This window comes from Mus caroli, chromosome 7 (assembly GCF_900094665.2).
Source record: "Mus caroli chromosome 7, CAROLI_EIJ_v1.1, whole genome shotgun sequence".
Lineage (NCBI taxonomy): Eukaryota > Metazoa > Chordata > Mammalia > Rodentia > Muridae > Mus > Mus caroli.
Window position 1 is genome coordinate 372,759 of NC_034576.1, and position 24,185 is coordinate 396,943.

Sequence of the window (24,185 nt, forward strand, 5' to 3'; positions counted from 1 at the left end):
GGCGCTATGGGGGACTTTTGGGATAGCATTGGAAATGTAATTGAGGAAAATATGTAATAAAAATATTAAAAATTAAAAAAAAATCATGTATATACGCACAGGTTCCAGTTGAGGCAAGAGGCACTGATTCCTTGGAGCTAGCATTTCAGGTAATTACAACTCCTTAACATGGATGCTGGGAACTGAACTTGAATCCTTTGCAAATGTGGTACCAATAATTAACCCTAAAGACATTGCCTTAGCCTCGATATGTAGGAAGTTTGTATATAGGGTTGTCCTTACTCTGTCCCTGTCCAAATATAAATATTAAAATATTTTTAAAAGAAGGAAGGAAGGGAGCAGGAATGGGGAGAAAGGAAGAAAGGAGAAGGGGGTGTGAGGAAATTAATTTTCTCTCTTTTTTTTTTTATGTGTTGGGAATATGTGTGTCCATCAATTCTCACCAGAGCTGACAGGTTTGTCATTTTACAGAAGAAAACTCAGAAGGTTTTCTGTATTGGTCAAGGTTATCCAGGGTAGCAGAGCTGGGATTTTTCTAAACTTGACGTTTTATATATTATTTATGGAATAATATATATAAGTATATTATTTATATAATTATATATTATTTATTTACCTTTTTTCAAGTGCATATGGTGGCTCACGCCTTTAATCCCAGCACTGGGGAGACAAAGACAAGCAGATCCCTATGAGTTCAAGGACAGCGGGTCTACATAGTGAGTGCCAGGACAGCCAGAGTTACACAGAGAAACTCTGTTTCAAAAAAGCAAACTAAACAAACATCCTCCACAAATCTGAAGCTTCATTAAGTGGAAAGAGAAGAGGAGGAGGTGGAGAATTATAAAAGCAGGATTGGGTATGCACTCCACCAGAATTGAAGCAGAAGTCAGCAGGATGGTAGTGGTAGGGACTGTTTCCAGATTTGTGTGTCTAATACTGGCCAAGCATTGTCGAGTCAGATACAAGAGAAAAGTTAAATTAATAAAGTCAGGAGATACTGGAAGGCAGCCATGCTTTGGTAGGTAAGAGACAAAACAAGTTGCAGAAAACAGGCTGCAGGAATGGTTTGTGTTATTTTTACAATGGTGAGGGCAGCCAAGAGCCCAGTGGGAAGCAGAGCAAGCTGGCTGGTTTCCAGGTCAAAGGTCTACTACGTGAGCTCTGTCTACTGTTGCCCTGGGAATGGATCCCCATTGGAGGTAATGTAACGATGGATCTAGTAGAGCTGTAAATGTGCCTGTAGTTGAGGTGGGAGCTCTGATTGGTCTGGTTTGGGTAAGGTGGGAGGAGTTAGAAAAGGCTTGGTTGGCAATCAAGGAGGGTGTCATGAAGGAAACGATGGAGCTTCTGCTTCCTGTCTGTCACGGACAAGCTTCTGGGCCATGTGGTTCTACTTGGTGAGCAGCCCAGCAACATGGAGCCAAGTGACGGGGGACCGAAGCCTCTGAAACCAGAGCCTCAGATGAACAGTGCTTGCTTGCTTTCTGTCAGGTGTGGGGTCGAAGTGATACAAAAGTCACAGATGCATCCTCACTTATGAAGAGTCTCACTGTCAGGTCAGGACCGGACCAACCTAGCCCCGTGCTTCCAAGTCCAGCGTAAGAGCATTATGTGCATAATAAACAGTGCAACCTCAATGTTAAAAAAAAAAAAAAAGAGTACCATGACTCACTCATACCTGTAATTTTGGTATTCAAGAGGCCGAGGCAGGAACATTTATTCAAGTTCAAGTCATCTTATGTTACAGAATAAGACTGTTTTCAAAACATCAAAAATTTATGATTAATTTTTTAAAAATTACCTGGGAGATGGGGTTGTAGCACAGGGGTAAAGTACTTGCCTAGCATGTAGAAGGACCTAAAAAATTGCACTAAAAAACAAACGAACAAACCCCCAAAACATTGGAAGAGAAGAGAGATTGAGTACTTTAATCTTATAGATTTGGGGGCCTTGGAGAGATGGCTCAGCAGTTAAGAGTACTGGCTACTCTTCCAGAGGACCTGGGTTGGAGCTTCTAGCACCACATGGTGGCTCACACCCATCTGTAACTCTAATTCCAAGAGATCAGATGCCTTCTTCTGGCTTCCTTGGGGAGCGAGGCCTACAAGTGATACCATGCATACAGGCAAAACACTCATATATATAAAAACATAAATTACTTAGGAGCCAGCCAGAGGGTTCAGCGGGTAAAGTTGTTGTGGCTAAGCCTGGCAGCCTGAGTTCAAACCCTGGGACCTACAGGATGGACAGAGAAAATCAACTCCTGGAAGTTGTCTTTTTGCCTCTACACACGGCTGAGGCATGAGTATCACCCTTAAAATATGGAATTAGAAATTTTTGCTGGGTGTGGTAGAATGAACCTATGACCCCAACACGGCCAAAAAGAAAGAGAAAGGAGAGGTGGGGGGCAGGAAATAAGGTACAGGAAGGAAACAGAGGTTCTCAAGGGAGGATAAGGTCACTGACATTAACTGAGCATCATTTACCACAGGCCAGTCACTTCCTTTAATCCTTCAACAAGCCTAACAGAGTGGTGAAGAAGGATTAATCTAGTGGAGTCTGGAGGCCTAGAGTGTTCCAGAGGGGCTGGTCACCAAGGATCCCAGCTTCTCTGTCCATCTCCAGGCAGTCTCTTCAGTTTTGCTGGGGCAGGAGACCATCAAAGGCAGAGCTCCTGCTGTGCCAATCACAAGTAACTACGATGCCCAAGCAGATGAGGACCATTCCTGCCAGCCCCAAACGGATGAGGTTTCCCTGGGTATAGTCCAAGGAGCCAGAACCTGCGAGCCAAAAAGAGGGAGACAGGGTGTTGGTTCCGTATCCCAGAGTCTTGTTGCTTTTCTGTGTTTCTGGCACACAGATGGAGTTGTCTCTAAGTTTAATGGAGTTGATGTCCCCTGGTCGCTTGGGTCTGAAGGAGGAGAGCCAGAGCTTCTTACCTTCGTAACTGATGACCAGTGGCTGGCTGCGCTGTGATAGCACATAGGGGGCAGAAGGCGTGTGGTAATAGCAACAGTAGGTGCCAGGTGTGTGTGTGCCGATCAAAAGGAAGTCAGCCCAGGGCTGCACAGAGTCAATATACTGCAGAGGGGTTGCCACACCTACGCGGTACAGTGCAAAACTCATGCCCGGTATGCGGCCTGCACAGCGCAGGCTTACGTTGGCTCCCGGGGCCACCACAGGCCCAGGCAGTGCCACCAGTGATGGTCTGGGGAGCTGATCTGTGGAACACAGGCAAGGTCTTAGATAGGCTGACCTATCTGTCCTGATCGTCCTCTCCCTCCTCCTCCCCTCTCTTCTGCCTCCCTTCCCATCCCCCAAACTCACGTTCCTCTCCCCTCAGTAAGTTCAGGAATTTCTCAGTGTACCTCCCTATCTTCTTTCTCCTTGTGTTCCTTTCTACCCTCTCCTACCCTCCTTCACCTCACTCCTGTGCCCTTCTCCCAGTTCTTCCCGGACCTCACCTGTTACCAGCAGTTCCAGAACATTACTGGGCTGAGACCAGACACCTGGCCCCCAGCCTGTCTTGCGGTAGCAGCAGTGATAACTGCCCCCCTGGGCCGGAGTCACTTCTTCCAGGAAGAACTCAGCCAGCTCAACGGATACATCCCGGAGGAGAAGAGGGGTGACAAGGCCACTTTTGAAGAGTGCAAACCGCCAGGCAGGTTGAGGTGCACGGCAACTCAAGGTCACGTTGATTCCAGGAGTCACAACTGCAGCAGGATGAGCGCCCAGCCATGGCTGGGCGTATGAGGCTAGGGGCGCTTAATAAAAAAGACTGCTTGGGTCCTTAGGACCCTCCAACCTGGAAGGCCCAGGAGCTTAAGCAGAAGTTGGACACCATGAATCTCTATAAAGAAGGGGAGGGCCTGGAATACAACCACAGCCGGCCCAAACAAGCTGACAATCACAGGAATAGTACTCTTAACTTTGAGCTTTTTCCCATAGTTATTTGTTTGTGCTAAGGAACAATTCCAGAGCCTTATGCATTGTGGATAATCACTCACTCTATCACTATGATATAGACTCAAACCTCCTCTGGTTTTGTTTGTTTGTTTGTTTGTTTGTTTGTTTGTTTTGAGACAAGGTCTTATGTACCCTTAACCAGCCTTGAACTTGCTATGGAGTGGAGTATGACCTTGGATTCTGATTATAAGCCTATGCCATCTGATCCTCCTGGCTTATAAACCTGTGCCACCATCAGGCCCACCACCTCTCCCTCCTATCTATGCTGAACTGGGGCCTACTAGGCAACCAATCTACCAACTGCTACATCCCCAACCCCTGCTCCACAATTTTTGGCATAGTTTCAAAATGCCATACCAGAAATTGTTACTTTGTTTTAACGTAGTGTTACTGTTTTGGTTTTGAAACAAAGCCTCACTATATAATTCTTTTTGTCCTCAAGCCCATTATGGTGCAGGCTGGCTTCAAATGTGAATTCTTCTTTCTGCCTCAGCTTTCCAAGTGCCGAGATGACAGATCTGTACTGCCACACCTTGACAGAAGCCGTTATAGTTTGCAACATGTCAATAATCATTGCTATGGTTTGAACAAGCTCAACTGAATTTTTAATATAACAAGGTTGAAAGGTGGGTCTTGAACAGGAAAGAGAATAGGGGCTGAGGATGACTTTACAGTTAAGAGTATTTACTGTTTTTGCAGAGATCCTATGGTTGGCTTCTAGCACCCATATTGGACAACTCATAACTACTTGTAATTCCAGTTCCAGGGGGATCTTGATACCTCTGGCCTCTGCAGGCACCTGCACTCAAATACATCTACTTCTACACAGACACAAGGCAATGGGATAGAATGCCAGGTGTAGTGATGTACCTGTAATCATCCCCCAGAGAAGGCTGGGGCGTGGCTCAGTGGGAGAGCATTTGCCTAGAATGCCCCAGTGATGGACTGGGGTGTGCCTCAGTGGTTTTGCACCTGCCTAGAATCTGCCAGTGAGGGGCTGGGGGTGAGCTCAGTGGTAGAGCCCTTGCCTAGAATGACTCAGTGAGGGACTGGAAGTGTTGCTCAGTGAGAGCACTAGCCCACTATACATACAACCATTGTTTCAATCCATGCCTAGGACACAGCCAAACAACAAAACTGTAACATAAACCGAGGGGGGGGTGGGGGGGGCGCACGCCTTTAATCCCAGCACTCGGGAGGCAGAGGCAGGCAGATTTCTGAGTTCGAGGCCAGCCTGGTCTACAGAGTGAGCTCCAGGACAGCCATGACTATACAGAGAAGCCCTGTCTCAGAAAAAAAAACAAAGCAAGCAAACAAACAAACAAACAAACAAACCCATAACATAGTCAATGACCCAATACTTCCACTGCTTCACAATAGGCAAATTCTTGTTTGTTTGTTTGTTTGTTTGTTTGACACAGGAATTCTCTATGTAGCCCTGACTGTCTTGGAACTTGCTCTGTAGACCAGGCTGACCTTGGACTCAGTAATCCATTTATCTCTGCCTCACTAGTACTTGAATTAAAGGCAAGCACTGCCACTGGCTGGCTGTTGTTTTGGCTTGTGTTTGTTTGTTTTTTGTTTTTTTTGTTGTTGTTGTTGTTTGAGACAAGGTTTCTCTGTGTAGCCCTGGCTGTCATGGAACTTACTCTGTAGACCAGGCTGGCTTCAAACTCAGAAATCTGCCTGCCTCTGCCTCCCAAGTGCTGGGATTAAACCACTGCCCGGCTGTTTGTTTTTGAGGCAAGGTCTCATTATGAGTTCAGGCTGGTCTTGAACTCAGAAATCTTCTTGCCTCTGTCTTTCTAGTGCTGGAATTAAAGTTGTATACTATCACTGCCTATCACCATAGGCAATTCTTATTTGTAAATAAATTTAAAGAGGCTGTGCGTTGGTGGCACACACCTTTGATCCCAGCACTTGGGAGGCAGAGGCAGGTGGATCTCTGGGTTCGAGGCCAGCCTGGTCTACAGAGTGAATTCCAGGGCAGACAGGGCTACACAGAGAAACCCTGTCTCAAAATAAATAAATAAATTTAAAGAGGAAATATAACCATCTAATAATTGGAAAATATCTCTAAGACAGAACATAAGTTTAACGCTTAAGACACAGAACAGGATGACTCATGAAATACTAATTCTGATCTGGTAAGAAAAGGAGGAAGTATGTAAATTCATGGTGTGCATGAGTGCTGGGAGCCTTTCGGTAGGATTCAGGAACACGGGAAGGGGAAGAGGAAGACTGGGGAACCTTTCGGTAGGATTCGGGAACATGGGAAAGGGAAGAGAAGACTGTTGCATCTTTGGTAATAACTGGGTCTTTAAAATCACGAGTACCTATTTGAGTTATCATTTAAATAGATTTAAAATTAGGATGCTGGAGAAATGGCTTAGCAGATAAAAAGTACTTGTTGGCCTTGCAAAAACTTGGGCTAGGATTCTCAGCACCACATGGTGGCTTACAAGCAGCCATACCTGCAGTTTCAGAGGCTCCTCCTGCTGCCTTCTGAACTCTGCGAGCACTGGACATGCATGTGGTGTGTGTGCATGCAGGCAAAACATTCATGTACATAAAACTAAATGAACTGATAACTCAGGGAGGAATGGCTTCCCAGTGATTCTCAGTCCAAATTGAAGCATAGTGGGAAAAATTGAAGAGAGAAGAATTATCTCCTCCATCAAGAAACCTGAGGAAAAACCATTTCGGGGTGGGGACCTGAGGAGAGACCATCTCAGGGAGGGGACCTGAGGAGAGACCATCTCAGGGAGGGGACCTGAGGAGGGGAGAAACCATCTCGGGGNGGGTGGGGACCTGAGGAGAGACCATCTCAGGGAGGGGACCTGAGGAGAGACCATCTCAGGGAGGGGACCTGAGGAGGGGAGAAACCATCTCGGGGTGGGGGACCTGAGGAGAGACCATCTCGGGGTGGGGACCTGAGGAGAGGAGAAACCATCTCGGGGTGGGGACCTGAGGAGAAACCATCTCAGGGAGGGGACCTGAGGAGGGGAGAAACCATCTCGGGGTGGGGGACCTGAGGAGAGACCATCTCGAGGTGGGGGACCTGAGGAGAAACCATCTCGGGGTGGGGGACCTGAGGAGAGACCATCTCGGGGTGGGGGACCTGAGGAGAGACCATCTTGGGGTGGGGACCTGAGGAGAGACCATCTCAGGGTGGGGACCTGAGGAGAGACCATCTCAGGGAGGGGACCTGAGGAGAGACCATCTCAGGGAGGGNGGGGACCTGAGGAGAGACCATCTCAGGGAGGGGACCTGAGGAGAGACCATCTCAGGGAGGGAACCTGAGGAGAGGAGAAACCATCTCGGGGTGGGGGACCTGAGGAGAAACCATCTCGGGGTGGGGACCTGAGGAGAAACCATCTTAGGGTGGGGACCTGAGGAGACACCATCTCAGGGTGGGGACCTGAGGAGAGACCATCTTGGGGTGGGGACCTCCTTCTCTGGAAAGCAGGCTCCAGTGAGAGAAGCTGGTATACTTGGCATTGAGGAACTCCTATGTCTGGAGCCTTGAAATATGCCAGGCCTATAGTTTCCCTATAGAACTACATTAAATCCTCACTGCAGCCGACTCACCTAAGGAAATGGAGGCTTCAAGACCTCTGGGTTTTTGTTTTGTTTTGTTTTGTTTTTTGATTTTGGTTTTTCCAGACAGGGTTTCTTTGTATAGCCCTGACTGTAGAGCCCTGGAACTCACTCTGTAGACCAGGCTGGCCTCAAACCCAGAGATCTGCCTGCCTCTGCCTCCCGAGTGCTGGGATCAAAGGCGTGCGCCACCACGCCCGGCTAAGACCCCTGGTTCGTTCAAGGACATGTAATAATGAACAAGATTGTCTAGGTCTCCTTAACCTCCACATTCATGGTCTTCTCTATTCACCTATAGTGGTTACTAAAGAGATGAAGGACAAAGGGAAGGAAGAAGAGAGGAACATGCAGGGGGCAAGGAGGAGGGGATGGAGGAGGAAGGAAGGAAGGCTATGAAAGGGGGAAGGGAAAGAGACAGGAGAAAAGGGAGAAGGAAAAGAAGCAAGGTATGTAGTGGAGGGAGGGATGGAAGGAGAGAGGAAGAGAGGGGAATGAGGGAATCTGGAGTGAAGCTAGGCACAAAGATAAAATGAGTTGTTGGAGGCTAGGTGTGAGCAACATAGCATAGAGCAGGTGGAGTCTCCCACTCACCTGTTGGTGTGAAGTCAGCATGGCATGCAGGCCCTGCAGAAGGTGAAGAGCCGGTTTTTACAAAGTCCTTTGTGGACTACCGTCTCCCCTCTAAGGAGCCCTAGACTCTGATTACTTTGTTTCTTTTTCCTCTGAAAAATAAGAAGCCTGCCACCTTCTGTTTTAGGATCAAGCAAAACTCTGTACTTCCATTCCCCATACTTAAGAAGCTGCTGTCTGACCCAAGAGGGCAGGCCTCTGTTCCCCACCTTTCCTAAGAACAGTACCCGGCTCCTTGGGGTTTCTCTGCCTCGGGGTTTGAAGGTCTAGATGCCCCCTCCTCCAGCACAGTAGACTTGCCCATTACCATGAGAATTGAATCCATTCTTTGACCCCTAGATATCCCTTACCCTCCTCTGCCTGGAGATCCAGAGAAACCTATGCTCACCCCGGCCCAGCAATCTGTCTTCCCCCGATTAGGACTCAGGTATCTGGGTACCAGTCCTGACTCCTTTTTCTAAATTGGATGTTGAATTCCATATGAACAGATATAGCCCCCAGCCCAGCCAAGGATCCACACGCAGGGGAGGGACAGCTCACAGAGAGTCGACAGCTGGAGTATCAGCGACAGGACCATGGTGGGCACTCTCCGTGGAGCTGAGGAAAAGGTTGACCCTGCCTTTTAGACTCTGAGGAAATGAAGTAACACTAGAAAGCCATGTGAGAGTCCTGTTTAGGGAACAGAGGAGTCAGGTGGAGGCTCCTGGGTAACTGCGTCATACTTTCATTGTCCTGGAAAAAGTTGCAAGACGGAACAGTCATAGCCTCTGGTGTTCTTTAATTTAATTTAAAAGTAGGGGAGGAGGGCTGAGGATGTTGTTGCTAAGTAGAAGACTATTTGCCCAGAGTATTCTAGCCTCAGCACTGAGGAGAGAAAGAAAAGGGGCAGGTGGGAGGAAGGAAAATGGAAGAGAAGAAAAAACAACAAAAACAAAAACAAAAAGGCAGAAAGGGAAAAAGAAGCTGGCTGTACAATATGTACTATGCTGGTAACAAGAGAAGGCTCAGACTCCATTACTGCTCTCACTGTCCAGCCCAGATATGTTAATTTTTTAAAGTGATGTGCACAGTCTTGGAGGCTCAGGCTTGTAATCTCACCAGTTTGAGAAACCAAGGATGCTGCCAAGTTCAAAGATTGCAGGGCCAACTTGAGCCACTTAATGCCCTTTCTCAAAATAAAAAGTAATGAAAGGGCTGGAAAATGTGGCTCAACAATAAAAAATATGCCTAAAATCCACCAGCAGGGACCTGGGATCATAGACTCTATCAGCAAGTGGACGGAGGAGTGGCTCGGACAGAGATGGGTAGCCTAGCCTGTCCTGGTTTCAGTTTTCAGTACTAAGGGGCGGATGGAGGGAAAAGCCATGATCTGCATGCTAGTGCCACAAAGCACAGACAGTCCTTAATCTATTTGGGATTAATTTAGAATTTCCAGAATGAGTTTATGTCTAGATGTGATCTCAATGTAAAGCTGACTTTTTTTTTTTTAAGGTTTATGTATGTGAGTACACTGTTGCAGTCTTCAGACACACCAGAAGAGGGCGTCAGATCCCACTGCAGATGGTTGTCAGTCACCATGTGGTTGCTGGAAATCAGAGCTCTTAACCACTGAGCCATCTCTCCAGCCCAAAGCTGACTTTCTTACAGGAGAACGTTATGTTACTTCTCCGATGCATTTGCTAAGCTATGAACTGTAAGAAAAAGGTGAGACCAGCAGGTGTTCAAGGTGGTTTAAATCTTTCAGGCCTCTTAAGCCTCACTCCAGAACTACAACTCCCGAAAGTGTCCATGTCCTCGCCCAAGGGGCGGGGCCTCATGCAAGGAGAAGGACCACAACTCCCAGAGAGCTCCGCTCCCTTGTCGCCGCCAAGACCAAGATGGCCGGGAGTAAGTACAGGTTTGGAGCGCGCGGGGATCAAGTAGTTCCAGGAAACCGTGGGCTGATCCGTGGCTGAGTCTCAGTGGAGCCTTGGGGAGCGGTAATCCGTCCCAGAATAGGGGCGCGGCAGTCACGAGGGTGCAGAGCAGGGGTGATACGAGAGTGTTAGAGGTCACCGCAGTAGTCCCCAAGGGTGACTGTCTTCTCACCTCTCTAGGAATCTCTGCCTTCCTCAAGAATGCCTGGGCGAAGGAGCCGGTGCTGGTGGTGTCCTTCTCTGTCTGGGGCCTCGGTGAGTGCCCCCTTCCCCGGCGCGAACGTGCATCCTCCACCCGGAAGTCATCAGCATTCCACAGCACAGTTTCATCTCGCATCCCCTTGCCAGCCATATCCTGACATTACTGTCGCTCTTCCCTCACTACACACATCTACACAAGAGGTGCACATTCAACTCAGTTTGACTCCGTAGGCAGAACTCCTCGGCGAAGTCTGACTTATGCAAATCTCTCAGCAAGTCTCCCACCTTGCAGTGGGACAGGGCTATTCACAGTTCTGATGCATTGAAGCCTGGGAGATGGTGGTGAACTGTCAAATTTTCATTCTGAAAGTCTGGGGTGAGGCCTTGGATTTGGCAGCCATCACAGTACCAAAATTGTCAGTATTGCTGGCCCGGAGTGTGACAGTGAAGTTCTAAAACCCACCACCAGCTATCTACCACCCTGACTTTCAAAGACCTAGAATGCTCTAATGTATGTGGTTTTAATTGATTATATGTTGAAATAGTGATTTAAAGTATACTTGGTTCGTTCTTAAAGTTAAAATTACATTTTTAAGGTGTGTGTGTGTGTTGGCTACCAGTTGGTTTTGGGGGGTCGGAGGACAACTTACTGGAGTCAGTGCTCATTCTGAGTTCCAGTGAGCAGGTAATTTTAACTATTGAGCTCTCTCACAACACTAAGGTTAAAACTTCCTTGAACTGACTTCTTCTGTACCTTTTCAGTTTTCTTTTTTATAGAGGATACAAATCACTTAGCTCAAGTGGGCCTCAAACTCACAGCAGTCTGCCTTGGGTTCTCATGTGTTGATATCACACGCCTGAGCCACCACCCCTGCATATCTTTCTTTATTATTATTATTATTATTATTTTGGTTTTTGAGACAGGGTTTCTCTGTGTAGCCCTGGCTGTCCTGGAACTCACTCTGTAGCCCAGGATGGCCTCGAACTCAGAAATCCACCTCTGCCTTCCAAGTGCTCGGATTAAAGGCATGCGCCACCTCTGCCCGGCACATATCTTTTCTTAAAAGTGTGTGTGTGTGTGTGTGTGTGTGTGTGTGCGTGCCTCTGGAGGCAAGAAGAGGACATAGATTCTTTTTCCTTTGGAGTGGGAGATATTAGGCATTTATGAGCTGCCTGACATGGCTGCTGCGAATTGAACTCAAGTCTTCTGGATGATTAGCAAGTACTCTTACCTGAAGAGCCGTCTTCCAGCCCCCTCAGCTTTTACAAATTATGTATCTGTGTTTCTGTATCCACATATGTGGGAGTGCTCACAAAAGCCAGATAAGTTTGTTGGATGCTGTGGAACTGGAGTCAAAAGGTGCTAGGAGCCAAACTCTGCAAAACAGCAAGTGTTCTTAATTGCTGAGCCATCTCTAGCCCCTTAACACGTGTAGTTTAAGATGTGAAATTAACATGTGGCTATTAACTTGTATCAGCAACACTAGCCTGTTACATTCCTTTCATGGCTATAGCCCACATGGGCAAATCTAAAAGCTATCTATTGTGACCAGTCTTTGGGCCTCATGTATTCCTGAGTGCTTGTCTCCAACCTCTATGCTATTCTCCACTCTCAGGATTTACACTGACCCATGTTAAGTGGGGATGGTCGAGTGCTGAGGACCCACCAAAGGGCCCTACTGGTTGTGCTGGCCTTTTCTCGCTCCCTTTTGCCAGGGCTGTTTCTACGCTTTCCCTATCCCTGGAGAGCTACTTCATCCTGGGGTCTTTTGTCTTTCTCCACAGCTATAATTATGCCCATGATTAGCCCCTACACCAAGTATGCTAGCATGATCAACAAGGCCACACCCTACAACTATCCAGGTGAGCAGCGACCTGTGTTGGGGGGAGGGCCAGACATATCTGTGTAGGAGAGTCCTTAATGCATTGAAATGTTCTTTGTCCACGCTTTTTTTTTTTTTTTCCTTCTCAAGACAGGGTTTCTGTGTAGCCCTGGCTGTCCTGGAACTCACTCTGTAGACCAGGCTGGCCTCGAACTCAGAAATCCACCTGCCTTTGCCTCCCAAGTGCTGGGATTAAAGGCGTGCACCACCACTGCCCAGTTTGTCCACACTTTTAAGTTACCCTAACATGCTCTCTCCAGATTTCTGCTCATCTCCCAGTTCCTTTCTCTCCGTTGGAGATATCTCCCTCATTTCCCTGTGTCTTTGCCTCTGCTGAATCTCTGGCCCTCACTTTCCTTTTTCACCTGGAATACAGACACAAAGCAGCTGTTTTCTGCAGGACTCTGGAGAGCTGCTGGTCTCAGTGGCTCATCCTTCTGTTTTGCAGTGCCTGTGAGAGATGATGGGAACATGCCTGATGTGCCCAGCCACCCGCAGGATCCTCTGGGTCCAAGCTTGGAATGGCTGAAGAACCTGTGAAGGCCTCTGCTGATGGAAGAGGCCCCTTCCCTGTTGCTCTCCAATAAAAATGTGAAAACTAATAACCCCACAATCTTTTCTTTCGTGGGTTTCTTTTGTTGTTGTGAGACAAGGAAGTCTCATATGTAGTGTAGGCAGGCCTGGAATTCAGTGTGTAGACAGGGTAGCCTCCAACCCTGGAACCTGAATATGATCAGAGGTGGGAGCAATAAACAGTGACCTAGACAAGTGTACATAGGGAATCTGTTTATTGGGGAGAGGGTTAGTCAAAGGGTGGGCTGGCTAGGGTAGGGTAGGGTAGCAGTTTGTCTGGCTCTCGGGAAACCCAACTTGAATCCAAGGCCTCATCTGCTTCAAAGCCAAAGTCTTCCTCAACCTTAATCTGAAAAGATAAGGAACAAGATGTGAGTGGATATGGAGACCTAGGAGACGTACCCCCCCCCCAACACACTCACCAATCAGCCTATGGGCACTGGTTTCCCAGGTTATACACTTCCCACAATCAGGCCAGCACTGACAACCATCCCTCAGCTGACTTCCTCTTCTCCTGCTGTTCCCATTTTCTTCAAGCACTAGCCTGGTTTTCCAACTCCTCTATCCTACCAGATAGCAACCCAGTGTTGCCAGTCTGCCCAGCCCTCCCCAGACCTGGAACCCTCAAAGCCCTGCCCAGGATTCTCACCACGCCTTGGCCCCAGCCCTCGGCTCCCACCTGCACTGGGGCCAGTTCTGGAGTCAATGAAGCCCCCACCCGTGGCGCCCGCCGCCTCTTCCGCCCACTGGGCCCCTCGCCGGGGGCTGGGCTGGTGGGGTCTAAGGTTGTCCTTTGGGATGGGGAAAGCCCCTCTTTCTCTGGAGGTTCATTCTCAGCATTGCCTGGGATAGGGACATCTGTGCCTTGGCTGCCATCATCCTGGTAAGATGTAACATGGTGGCGGTTAAAGACTCCTGGATTCCCCATCCTCCCAACCTGCTTGGAGACCAGAGCTCACCTCCAACACAATGGTGAACTGGCTATCCCGATAGTCATCCCCGTAGGAGTCCAGCACCCTCATGAGGAACCTGTGTGGATGGAGATGCAGGCACTGAAAATCTCATCTTCTGGGGGAGTAAGTAAAAGATAAGTCCGGGTCTCTTCAATCTAAAGTTGACTTGAACTAGAAAGGTTTAGACCTCTGTAGTCTGAGCTCCCAGCTGGGAACCAGTTGACCCCAAGTCTCCTACACAATGATAGGTGACATCCTTTACTGGGCTAGGTGCTGTGAAGGTATATTCCATAGACGAGTCTCTAAAGCACACAGTGTGATTGTTAGCATCTGGTAAGCGTTCAAATTGTGATGTTGGTAATGAAGACTGAATTTTTTTTAAGATTTATTTATTTTAGGTATATGAGTACATTGTAGCTGTCTTCAGACACACCAGAAGAGGACACTAGATTTCCTTACAGATGGTTGTGAGCCACATGTGGTTGTTGGGATTTGAACTCAGGACCTCTGGAAGAGCAGTCAGTTCTCTTAACTGCTGAGCCATCTCCCCAGCCCATGAAGACTGAATCTTGAACATGCTTCACAAGTACTATACCACTGAGCTAGAGTCCCAAGCTACAGCTCTGACTGCTACTACTTCCTCCTCCTCCTCTTTTTGAGACAGGATTTCTTTGTGTAATAGCCCTGGCTGACTGGAGATTCAATTTTTAGACCAGATTGACCTCAAACATACAGATAATGGTCTGCCTCTACTTCCCAAATGCTGGGATTAAAGGTATATGCCTCCATGCCCAGCTCTCAACTTCCTTTTTGTCTGTTTGTTTTGTGACAGGTTCTCACTATGTAACCCTGACTGGCCTTGAACTCACAGAAACACACATCCTCTGCTTCTCAAGTGCTTGGATTAAAGGATTTTGTTTTTGAGACACTGTAATACTCAGCACCAAATAAAACAGCGTGGTAGCCAGATACCTGTAATCCCAGCACAGATACCTGTAATCCCAGCAAGCATTGCACTCAGGTAAGAGGATCACAAATTGAGGGTTAGTTGGAGGGCAGCATGGGCTACAGGAGACCCTGCCTGGGGTGAAGAATGTGAGGAGGTGTGGCATAAGAAAACTTCTGACAGTGGAGCCCCTGCCAAGGCCCAGAAGTGCTCTAGGGATGTTGAGTTCGAGGCAAGCCACCCAAGTCAGGCCTCATTGGCCATCACGAAGGTGCTCACTTTTACTGTGCCAGTAAGGGCACTAAGAGGCTATGATCAGAGGGACAGGCTGGTGTGTGTGTGTGTGTGTGTGAGTGTGAGAGAGTGTGTATTTATTAGTGTGTACTCCTGGCTGTCTTGGAACTTGTTCTATAGACCAGGCTAGCCTCAAACTCAGAGAACTACCTGCCTTGAATGCTGGGATTAAGACCCCTCATCTCCACCCCACCCCCAAACACACACACACACACACACACACACACACACACACACACACACCAGCCTGGCTTGTCTGTCTAGGGTGGGGCTGAAATTTGAGCTGGTATCAAGACCCCTGGTGGCAGGGTGTGACAGATGGTCCAGAGGCCCCATGAGAATGCAGCTGTGAGAGCTCAAAGGCATTATCAATCTTACGGAATTGTCAGAGAGGGTCTTTCATTCTCAGTTCCTGTTTTATCTACAAAGGCCAATCATCCCTATCGTCAAGTCTCATGATCCTACTTACTGTAAAGGAAAATCTTGGATGGCCAGGAGGAGTGAGCATCCCTATAATCCCAGCGTTCAGGAGGAAACAAAAGAGGACCGACAGACTGAGCCTGTAATACATAGGGGGACCATTCTCTCAAGCCAAGCAAACAAACAAAAAAACGTCTGGAGAGATGGCTCAGCTGTTAAGAGCATTTGCTGCTCCATCACGAGGGCCTGGTACCCACACTAGGTGGGTCACAAACGCCTCTAACTTTAGCTTCAAGGCTCTCATCTCGTCTCCACAGTTACTCACCCACATATGGACGCATAAACAATCACACACAGAAACAAATGATCTCTTAAAAGTAAACCAATTCAGCCAGGCGTGGTGGCACACGCCTTTAATCCCAGCACTCGGGAGGCAGAGGCAGGCGGATTTCTGAGTTCGAGGCCATCCTGGTCTACAAAGTGAGTTCCAGGACAGCCAGGGCTATACAGAGAAACCCTGTCTCGAAAAACAAAAACAACAACAACAACAACAACAANCCTGGTCTACAAAGTGAGTTCCAGGACAGCCAGGGCTATACAGAGAAACCCTGTCTCGAAAAACAAAAACAACAACAACAACAACAACAAAAAAAAAAAAACCCGAAAAAAAGTAAACCAATTAAAAACAGACAAACAGGGCTGGAGAGATGGCTCAGCGGTTAAGAGCACTGACTGCTCTTCTGAAGGTCCTGGGTTCAAATCCCAGCAACCACTTGGTGGCTCACAACCATCTGTACAGCTATAGTGAACTCATATACATAAAAAACAAAAACAGACAAACAGGGCTGGAGAGATGGCTCAATGGTTAAGAGCACTGACTAACAAACAAGTAAGAAACAGGCTGGCAAAATGTCTTGGGGGTAAAAGTAGTTGTCACGTAAGCCTGACAGTCTACATTCGATCTTCAGAACTCACGGAGGAAGGAGAGAACAGGCTTTCTTTTCTTTTTTTCTTTTTCTTTTCTTTTTGTCGAGACAGGGTTTCTCTGTGTTGCCCTGGCTGTCCTGGAACTCACTCTGTAGACCAGGCTGGCCTTGAACTCAGAGACCCGCCTGCCTCTGCCTCTCAAGTGCTGGGATTAAAGGCGTGCGCCACCACCGCCCTGCGAGAACAGACTTTCAAAAGCTGTCCTCTAATGTTTACATGTACACTGTGTACACCCATCTTCAACTCTTTCTTCCCTATGTGTATGGGACCCATGCTATCAAACAGCAGACATGGCTACCTTTGGCACACTGTGAAGGCGACTTTTAACTCAATTATTAAAATAACTGCTTAATGGCAATTATTTTAGTCACCCCCCTTTGGCTGCTAAACGCAGGTAATGTGGACAGTACAACTCAAGAAATGGGATTTTTAAAAAGATTTTTTTATTTATATGGATGTATGTATGTCATGTAGAGCTGTGCCTGAGACGGCCAGAAGAAGATGGCAGATTCTCTGGAGTGGGAATTACAGGAGGTTGTAAGCTGCCTGATAATGGTGCCCCTAACCAATGATCCACCTCTCCAGTCCCAGTTTCCTTTTACATACTAGAGATTGAGCCCAGGGGCGAGAGGGATGGCTCAGCTCTTAAGAGCACTGGATGCCCTTCCAGGTTTAAGTCCTGGCACCCAAATGGCAGCTTACAACCTTCTGTAACCCAGGGGATCCAATGCCTCCGTCTGACCTCCTTGTCTACCTCACTGGTGTGGTACACAGGCACATAGGCACCCATACGAATAAAATGAAAGGTTTACAAGGATAGAGAGATTGAACCTGGGGCCTTGCAGATGCTAGGCAAATGCTTTACTGATGGGCCACATGTCCAGCATTTCCTGGGGGACTCTAGGCAGATGATCTACTAGTGAGCCACTGGAGGATTCTATGCAAACATGTTATTACCTCTGAACTATATCCTCAGTTCTCCTTTTGTTAAATTTAAACTTGATTTAGTTTTATGTGTATAGATATTTGCATATAAGTACATACACACACCATGCACATGCCTGATGCCCACAGAGGCCAGAAAAGGGTGGCTAGATCCCCTGGACTGGAGATACAGACAGTTCTGAACCACCATGTGGATGGTAGAAATTGAACCTGAGTCCTCTTCAAGAACAGTAAGCGCTCCTCAGCACCAGTCCACCTCTCTAGTTTCTAAATTTCAATTTTAATTTACCAAATATAAGCAAAGGTAGCTGTCTATAGGTAGCAGCTTCCATACCTGACAATCCTGGGGAACTGACTACTGGGTGAGGGTCTGGGAGCATCAAGACTGATCAGCAGAGATGCCCGAAAGGGAACAGCCTACGAAGACCAAGGCACTAGGAAAGTGTTAAGGAGGGACCAGAGGCTCAAATGTGCCAAGCTATGGAGCTGAGGTGAAAAGAGCCGGGTGGACTTGGCCTCACGTCCTCTGAATCATAAGTGTGTTCCTGGGACACAGCAAGGGGCCATCAGGCTGAAGAGCTCACATCCCTTCAGTCATGGTGATCCCAGTGGCCTGCAGGAGGTACTGACCTGAGTTTGTCAACCCTAGCTCAACCCTCCATCCCAGCCTCTTGATGCTGTTGTTGCTATTCTTAGTGTTGGAGACTGCAACTCCAATTTACAGCAAGTAAGGTCTGTGCTGCTTCCTTCCAGCTGTCCTCTCTACTTAAAGTGGGCAAACACTCTGTCCTACCCCTTACTCCAGTCCCTAGGCCAGCTCTTCATTCCATGACCCAATGCTACTTCTCCACTTCTCTCACTCTGGGCCCTTCTCAGCTTTGTCCCTGTGCCTTATGAAGGCCAGGAAGACAGGAGATAACGGCACAAAAGGTGAAAGGTGGTGGAAATATGTGGGAGCAAAGGGGCTGGGCCCACAGAGTATACAGAATGGTACCTGCGCTCCTGCTGGAGTCTCCGAGTTATCCTTTGCACCTGATGGAGTCTGTTCAAGACCCGCTCATTCACCTGCAGGGAGGCAGAAGAAATGGCAATGTTTTGGGTGGCTCTAGCATCCAAGGCATTGGGATACTTGCTTCCTAGTCGTTCTGGGGAGGTCTAGGAGGTATGGCCATACATAGGTAAAGTGCATCACTGGGGCAGGCTCTGAGGTTTCAAAAGCCTCACACTGTTCCCAGTGCTGTTTAAGATGTGAGCTCTTGGCTTCCTAATGCCTCTGCTCCACCATTGAATGCTCTGGAACTCGAAGCCAAAACTCTTGTCTTGGCCATGGTATTTTATGACAGCAGCAGAAGAGTAACTAATACAGAAGCCCAGGACAGCTGGACTTCATCACTCTCCTAATCATTTACTCAGTGTCTCTAACGGCATTAATGGCAGGCCATCCATGTAGCTGGCTCTATAAAGGCATGCTAGGGCCCCCAAGTCCTACTTCATTTACTCCTTTCTCCTGTCCATGAACACTATACTAATAATGATATGTATGTAAAGCCTTTGTGTCTGCTTTGAGTGAAACGTTTCAGCAAAGCCTTTGCTATGTCTGGGCCAATCAGTAGAGGCTGAGAATTTGTTGAGACTGTTTGAACCTTAAGAAGTGTTGACTCTCTGGGAGGTCTGCACTTGGTGCTACATGAGAGTCTGCAGCTGCATGAATCCTGTAAGACACTCCTGGCAAACCTGCAGTTCTTACTTTTGATTATGGATAGCCATGGTCTAAAGGGACTGAGATTTGTGTGGGTTGTCTGCTCTCACAAGCAGCAAAGGGCAAGATAACCTTGGTAGATGGGACATTTCTCAGCCCCAATCAACCTGGTATAATGTTTGAATAAAATAACTGGAGTGGCCGGGTGGTGGTGGCACACGCCTTCAGCACTCGGGAGGCAGAGGCAGGCGGATTTCTGAGTTCGAGGCCAGCCTGGTCTACAAAGTGAGTTCCAGGACAGCCAGGGCTTCACAGAGAAACCCTGTCTCAAAAAACCCCCCCCCAAAAAAAAAAAAAAAAAAAAAACCAAACCAACCAACCAACCAAACAAACAAACAAACTGGAGTGAACTAGCTGGGTGTCAATCTTTCCCAAGAGGTGGTACCCCTGTGCTCCTTTGGAAAATGAAGGCACAGCATCTTGCTGAGCTTCTCTTTACTGTGGCACCTAACATCAATCAATAATCATGAGTTGATGTGCTCCTTCATCTCCACCAAGTGCCAAGAGCTGGCCTCTACCTGACTAACCAAAGCATACTCCTGGCCTAGGGATGATCTTTCCACATGGTCTCTCTTCTATTTTTGGCTCATATTCCTTCCACAGTCAAATAAGTTAAAACGTCACCAACTCAGGAAGTCATCTTAGGCCTCCCACCTAACTGTGATACTTCCCACGTTATCATCACACAGAACCCTGGCCACCCATTCACTGTTTGTTTACTGATTTATGCCCAGCATCTCATTATATAGCTATGGTTGACCTAGAACTCACAGAGCTCTGTCTCCTCTTTATTTTTTCTTAACATTCACATCTTCTTCCCTTGGTTTGCTGTCTACCCACCCACAATATAAGATCCCCAGTGATAGCAATGTGTCTGTGTCCCCTCAGTCAAGCCATGCTAAGTGAAACACTACACAGCTTTTCACTTTCAGTTTGAAATCTCCCTCTAGCTTAGTTACTGTTCTCTTGCTGTGAAGAGACACTCTGACCAAGGTAAATCTTATCAAAGAAAGCATTTAACTGGGGCTTGCTAATTGTTTTAGAGGGTTAATCCATAATCATCATGGTGGAAAACAGACAGGCATGGCTGTGGAGCAGGAGCTGAGGGCTTTACACCCTGATCCACAGGCAGCAGGCAGAGAAAGAGACTGGGACTGGTACTAGCTTTTGAAACCTCAAACTGTACCCCTAGAGACACATCAACTCCAACAAGGTCACACATCAAAATCTTTCCCAAGTAGTTTACCAACTGGAGATTAAACATTTCAACATCTGAGGTTATGAGAGCCATTCTCTTTCAGCCACCACACCCTCATAGGCTCAAGTTTTCAAAGCATGGCCCTTAGCTGCTGGGAGGATGCTTGGGAAAATTCAGGAATTGGTGTCTGCCTAGCAGAAATCAATTACTAGGGCTGGGCCTCTCAAGGTTAGGCCCTATCTATGGTTCTTGTCTCCCCCTCTGCTTCCTAGTACACGATGATGTAAAAAGCCCCTTCCACATGTTCCTGCTGACACAGACCGAGCTGTTCCACCAAGCATCCTCACCACGATGGGATGAAACCATGAACTGAAATAAGGCTTCCCTCCCTTAAGCTGCTTTTGTTGGGTGCTGGGATCACAGCAACATAAAAATCATTAATACAAACACCAAGTGTTTGTCAGACACAGTCTACATGTCTAATAGACTATTAGACCAGAAGATGGTTGCTGAAATTAGGGCCAGAAGCTGTTTAAGCCAACACCTGAATGACAGGCAGGAGACAAATAAGAAGCAAGTCAGGAAGAGAACATTGCAGAATCAGGGAACAGCCCTTGAACTTTTTGAAGGCCTCAGCCTAGACATGGAAAGGAAAGAACAAGACTCAGTCAAACAGTGCCTAGGACACAGGCTAAAGTTCTTTCTAATCAGAAAGACCTGCACTTTCCAGGCTCTGCTACTCATCAGCTGTGTGGATTCTTGCAAATTACTCAGCTGAACTTTGGGTTTGTGCACGTGGAATCTGATCTTAGTAGGGGGGATTAAGGAGGGAGGCTTAGGGGATGGAGCAAGAGCTCAGCAGTTGAAATGTGCACTGTGGGGATGGGAGAGCTGGAGGGATGGCTCATCCATAAAGAGCACTAGTTTTTCTTCTAAAAGACCCAGATTCAATTCACAGTACCCACATAGTAGCTAACAACCAATTTCAACTACAATTCCAGAGGATCTAATGGCCTAGTTCAACCTCAGTGGGCACCAAGCATGCACATGGTACATAGAGATACATGGAGGCAACTTCTCATAAACATAAAATGTGTATGTATGTATGTGTGTATCAGTCTATCTATATCTAGATATACACACACACACACATATACAAACATATATATGTATACATAAATAAACACATATAATGTATGGAGAGAGCTTGCTTTTCTCTCAGAGGACCAGATTTCAGATCTCAGCATCCACACTAGGTAGCTGTTGTGTCCGGTCAGCAGCTCACATGTCTGGGTTCTAGTCTGGAAAGGCATCTTGGAAACCTGGAAGAGAAAGGGGGGTGGGGGGTGGGGGGGGGGAGGGCTAGGCGGCGCGAGAGAAAGACAGAACCAAAACAAGGCTCTGCCTAAGGTTCAATTTTACTATTCCGAACTCAGTTATGAAGGAGGCGAAGGGGCCTGATTCCCGCCAAATAATCCCGGGGTCCAATAGCAGGGCAACCACGTGTATGGCTCCAGCAAAGCGGCTCCAGCAGTGGGCGTGGCAGAACGATTGAGCTGCAAACACCTGTAAGTCCAGCTCTCCCCTTTCAGAACTCTGTTAGTATCACACTTGCTAAGCAGTGTTTAGAGTCCTTTCCCAATCTCCTCATCCTCAGCCTCTCCCTTTGCAGGACTTGTACACACTGTGTTTCAGGATGTCACCCACACCCAACAAAGATTTGTTGGAATCCTAACCCAATACTTCAAAAAGTGAGCATTATGAAAACACAGTAATGCCAGAAGCAGCATTCAACAGAATGGTTCAACAGAGGTCACTGGTGCAGAGCCCAACCAGAACGTTGTCCTCATGAAAAGGAGAAACTGAGACACTGGCCCCCACCTCAGCCCTCCTATCATCCCCCCTCCACCCCCTGTCTGTGCACTAGTTTCAAACCCCTTGCCAGCTCCCATTCATCCAAAGGGCAAGTTCCAGACTTCTTGTCTGGTGTTCCTGACTTACTACGACCTACTTACATTCTCCCCATAGCTCCTTCCTCCTTCTTACTAAGGAGGTGAACTAAAGACTCACAGGATGAGTTCATCTGAGAAAAGAAGGACCCAAGTGAGGTTCAAGAGGCAGAGTAGGTGAGCGGCTGTGGTGAATGAAACATCTGAGAGTCACCGGTGACACACCAGAGGCACAGTGTCTGATGCTGTGGTGGTTATCACTGATTTTTCAACTTGGCAAGATCTAAAAATCACCTAAGAGACAAGACCCTATGCATGTCTTTGTGGGGTTCCAGATTGGGTTAATTGAGGTAGGAAGATCTACTCTAAATGCGGGCAGCACCATATCATGGGCTGGAATAAACTGAATAAAAAGGAAAAGTCAAGCTGAGTGCCAGTAGTCATCTTTCCATCTCTCTCTGCTTCCTGCCTATGGATGCAACATAATCAACTGTCTCATGCTCCTGACACTGTGTCTTCTCTGCCATGACAGATCCTTAAACTCCAAGTCAAAGTAAGCCTTTCCCCAAGTTGCTTTTCCCAGGCCACAACAAGAAAGGTAATGAATATAAATATTCTGGAAGAGACTACTTAGGGTGCCTGGCACAGAATTAGACCCACATGGATCTGTTCACTTGTTCAAGTACAAAAGGAAAGGGATAAAGAAGGACATGAGGAGGAGGAAGAGGAGGAGGCCGTATGAGGAGGGGGCGGTGTTGGCGTCAGCAGGGAGGCGGCAGTTCAGGCCAGAGGACCCCCAAATGGGAATCCACACTTACCTACCTGCTCGATCTCCCGGCAGCGCCGACCTAGTGCCTGGTACTTTCTACGATTTAGTTCCCGTTGGCGACGCCTTCGACCCCGGGCTGCCTCTTCCTCTTCATCTCGCTCCCGGAGTCCTGAATCACCCAGACCACCGGACACAAATTCCACTTCTGTCTCTAGCTCACTTTCTAGGATGTGGCCACCAAACAGGGGAGGCAGAGCCAGCTCTGAGCCCGGTGGCGCTGAGAACTCTTCAAAGCCCACGGCTGCCATGGTCCTGTAGGGCCAAGAAGTTTTAGAAGCTTATATTCTGGCTCTCCAAGTCCCTCCCAGGGGGACTTAGGTCCAGGCCCCAGCCTGGAGCCCAGACCCTAGCCCTCTCCTCCATCACACCCAGCAGCCCAGACTCTAGCCCTCCTCCCTCCTACCAAGAAGCTCAGACCCTAGCCCTTCTCGGTCACTGCCAGGGATCCAGGCCCCAGTCCTCCTCCCTAACACTGAGAAATCAGACCCTAGCCTCCTCCCTCAGACTTTGGAGCCCACATTCCAATCTCCTTGCTCTCAGATCCATGAGAACACCAAATTCCTAATCTTCCCTACGATGCTCCAGTACTGCCTCCGGTTTTCCCATAGAGATTCGAAAAGAAAGCAACTGCACGAACTTCCCCATCGTCCCTGAGAGCACTACAGCCGATCGTTGCTGTTTTTGGAGTCCCCGTTTACACAAAGCTCATCTACTCACCCCTCTCTCTGTTCCAACTCCATTTCTCTGGTCAAGAGACACCTCAAGCCTCAGAGAGGTCGAGTCTTGCGCAAAACTACCTCTCCCATCAGGCCTTTCGACACAGGAAAACTGGGAATTACAGTTTCCTACTCTGCCTTCATTTGCACCCGACTTCAAATTGCGGCTTGAAGCCTTCGGTTTATTCTCTAGCGCCTGCACCGATCGTCTACGTTGTCACCTTCTTTACTTCTGTCTTGTCGCAGTGTCGACGAGCCAAAGCGAATCTCTGTTTAGCAGGCTCAATCCACGGCCGCGTACGACTTCCCCTAGCCCTACACCCCAGCACTCCCGGTCGCCGTCCCGCGAGGCGGCTGCTAATAAAGTTGTTGTCCAAACGCTGCCGGAAATGTCGTAGAACGGCCAATCAAAACACAGAT

The 24,185-nt window shown here is 47.9% G+C and overlaps 3 protein-coding genes across 6 annotated transcripts; 1 reads left to right on the forward strand and 2 right to left on the reverse strand.

The window, feature by feature from the left end:
- Positions 1-1,164: 1,164 nt before the first annotated feature.
- Positions 1,165-12,806, forward strand: Ndufa3 (NADH:ubiquinone oxidoreductase subunit A3). 2 transcript variants are annotated; one of them, XM_029479537.1, is made up of 5 exons: positions 1,165-1,199; positions 9,941-10,093; positions 10,293-10,367; positions 12,099-12,176; positions 12,645-12,806. In XM_029479537.1, exons 2-5 carry the CDS (start codon positions 9,985-9,987, stop codon positions 12,734-12,736), a joined length of 354 nt encoding a protein of 117 aa, XP_029335397.1. In that variant the 5' UTR covers positions 1,165-1,199; positions 9,941-9,984; the 3' UTR covers positions 12,737-12,806. The 2 variants fall into 2 exon arrangements, with proteins under 2 accessions (XP_029335397.1, XP_021023973.1); XM_021168314.2 differs by lacking the exon at positions 1,165-1,199 and having other exon boundaries at positions 9,976-10,083.
- Positions 1,685-8,853, reverse strand: Oscar (osteoclast associated Ig-like receptor). Of its 2 annotated transcripts, none has more exons than XM_021168704.1 (5): positions 8,737-8,853; positions 8,158-8,190; positions 3,465-3,764; positions 2,940-3,221; positions 1,685-2,780 (listed from the first exon to the last, which is right to left on the reverse strand). In XM_021168704.1, the coding sequence occupies exons 1-5, from the start codon at positions 8,771-8,773 to the stop codon at positions 2,635-2,637; spliced, it is 798 nt and encodes a 265-aa protein (XP_021024363.1). In that variant the 5' UTR covers positions 8,774-8,853; the 3' UTR covers positions 1,685-2,634. The 2 variants fall into 2 exon arrangements, with proteins under 2 accessions (XP_021024363.1, XP_021024362.1); XM_021168703.1 differs by having other exon boundaries at positions 8,719-8,853.
- Positions 12,807-12,954: 148 nt separating the features above from the next.
- Positions 12,955-24,139, reverse strand: Tfpt (TCF3 fusion partner). 2 transcript variants are annotated; one of them, XM_021167731.2, is made up of 6 exons: positions 23,767-24,139; positions 23,043-23,301; positions 18,309-18,379; positions 13,729-13,798; positions 13,419-13,649; positions 12,955-13,118 (listed from the first exon to the last, which is right to left on the reverse strand). In XM_021167731.2, the coding sequence occupies exons 1-6, from the start codon at positions 23,787-23,789 to the stop codon at positions 12,999-13,001; spliced, it is 774 nt and encodes a 257-aa protein (XP_021023390.1). In that variant the 5' UTR covers positions 23,790-24,139; the 3' UTR covers positions 12,955-12,998. The 2 variants fall into 2 exon arrangements, with proteins under 2 accessions (XP_021023390.1, XP_021023391.1); XM_021167732.2 differs by having other exon boundaries at positions 12,968-13,118; positions 13,449-13,649.
- Positions 24,140-24,185: the final 46 nt, after the last annotated feature.

Bases quoted from the DNA above. Each gene is read 5' to 3' on its own strand.
- Oscar (XM_021168703.1), bottom strand. From the start codon at position 8,773: ATGGTCCTGTCGCTGATACTCCAGCTGTCGACTCTCTGTGAGCTGTCC. The intron at 3,222-3,464 runs GTGAGGTCCGGG...TGTGTTCCACAG, and splicing joins TCTGGAACTGCTGGTAACAG to ATCAGCTCCCCAGACCATCA. The intron at 2,781-2,939 runs GTAAGAAGCTCT...TTTGGCTCGCAG, and splicing joins ACTGGTCATCAGTTACGAAG to GTTCTGGCTCCTTGGACTAT.
- Ndufa3 (XM_029479537.1), top strand. From the start codon at position 9,985: ATGTCCTCGCCCAAGGGGCGGGGCCTCATGCAAGGAGAAGGACCACAA. The intron at 10,368-12,098 runs GTGAGTGCCCCC...CTTTCTCCACAG, and splicing joins CTTCTCTGTCTGGGGCCTCG to CTATAATTATGCCCATGATT. The intron at 12,177-12,644 runs GTGAGCAGCGAC...TCTGTTTTGCAG, and splicing joins CACACCCTACAACTATCCAG to TGCCTGTGAGAGATGATGGG.
- Tfpt (XM_021167731.2), bottom strand. From the start codon at position 23,789: ATGGAGTTGGAACAGAGAGAGGG. The intron at 18,380-23,042 runs GTAGGTAAGTGT...GCCTCCCTGCAG, and splicing joins GCTGCCGGGAGATCGAGCAG to GTGAATGAGCGGGTCTTGAA. The intron at 13,119-13,418 runs GTGAGAATCCTG...TTATCTTTTCAG, and splicing joins AGGGCTGGGGCCAAGGCGTG to ATTAAGGTTGAGGAAGACTT.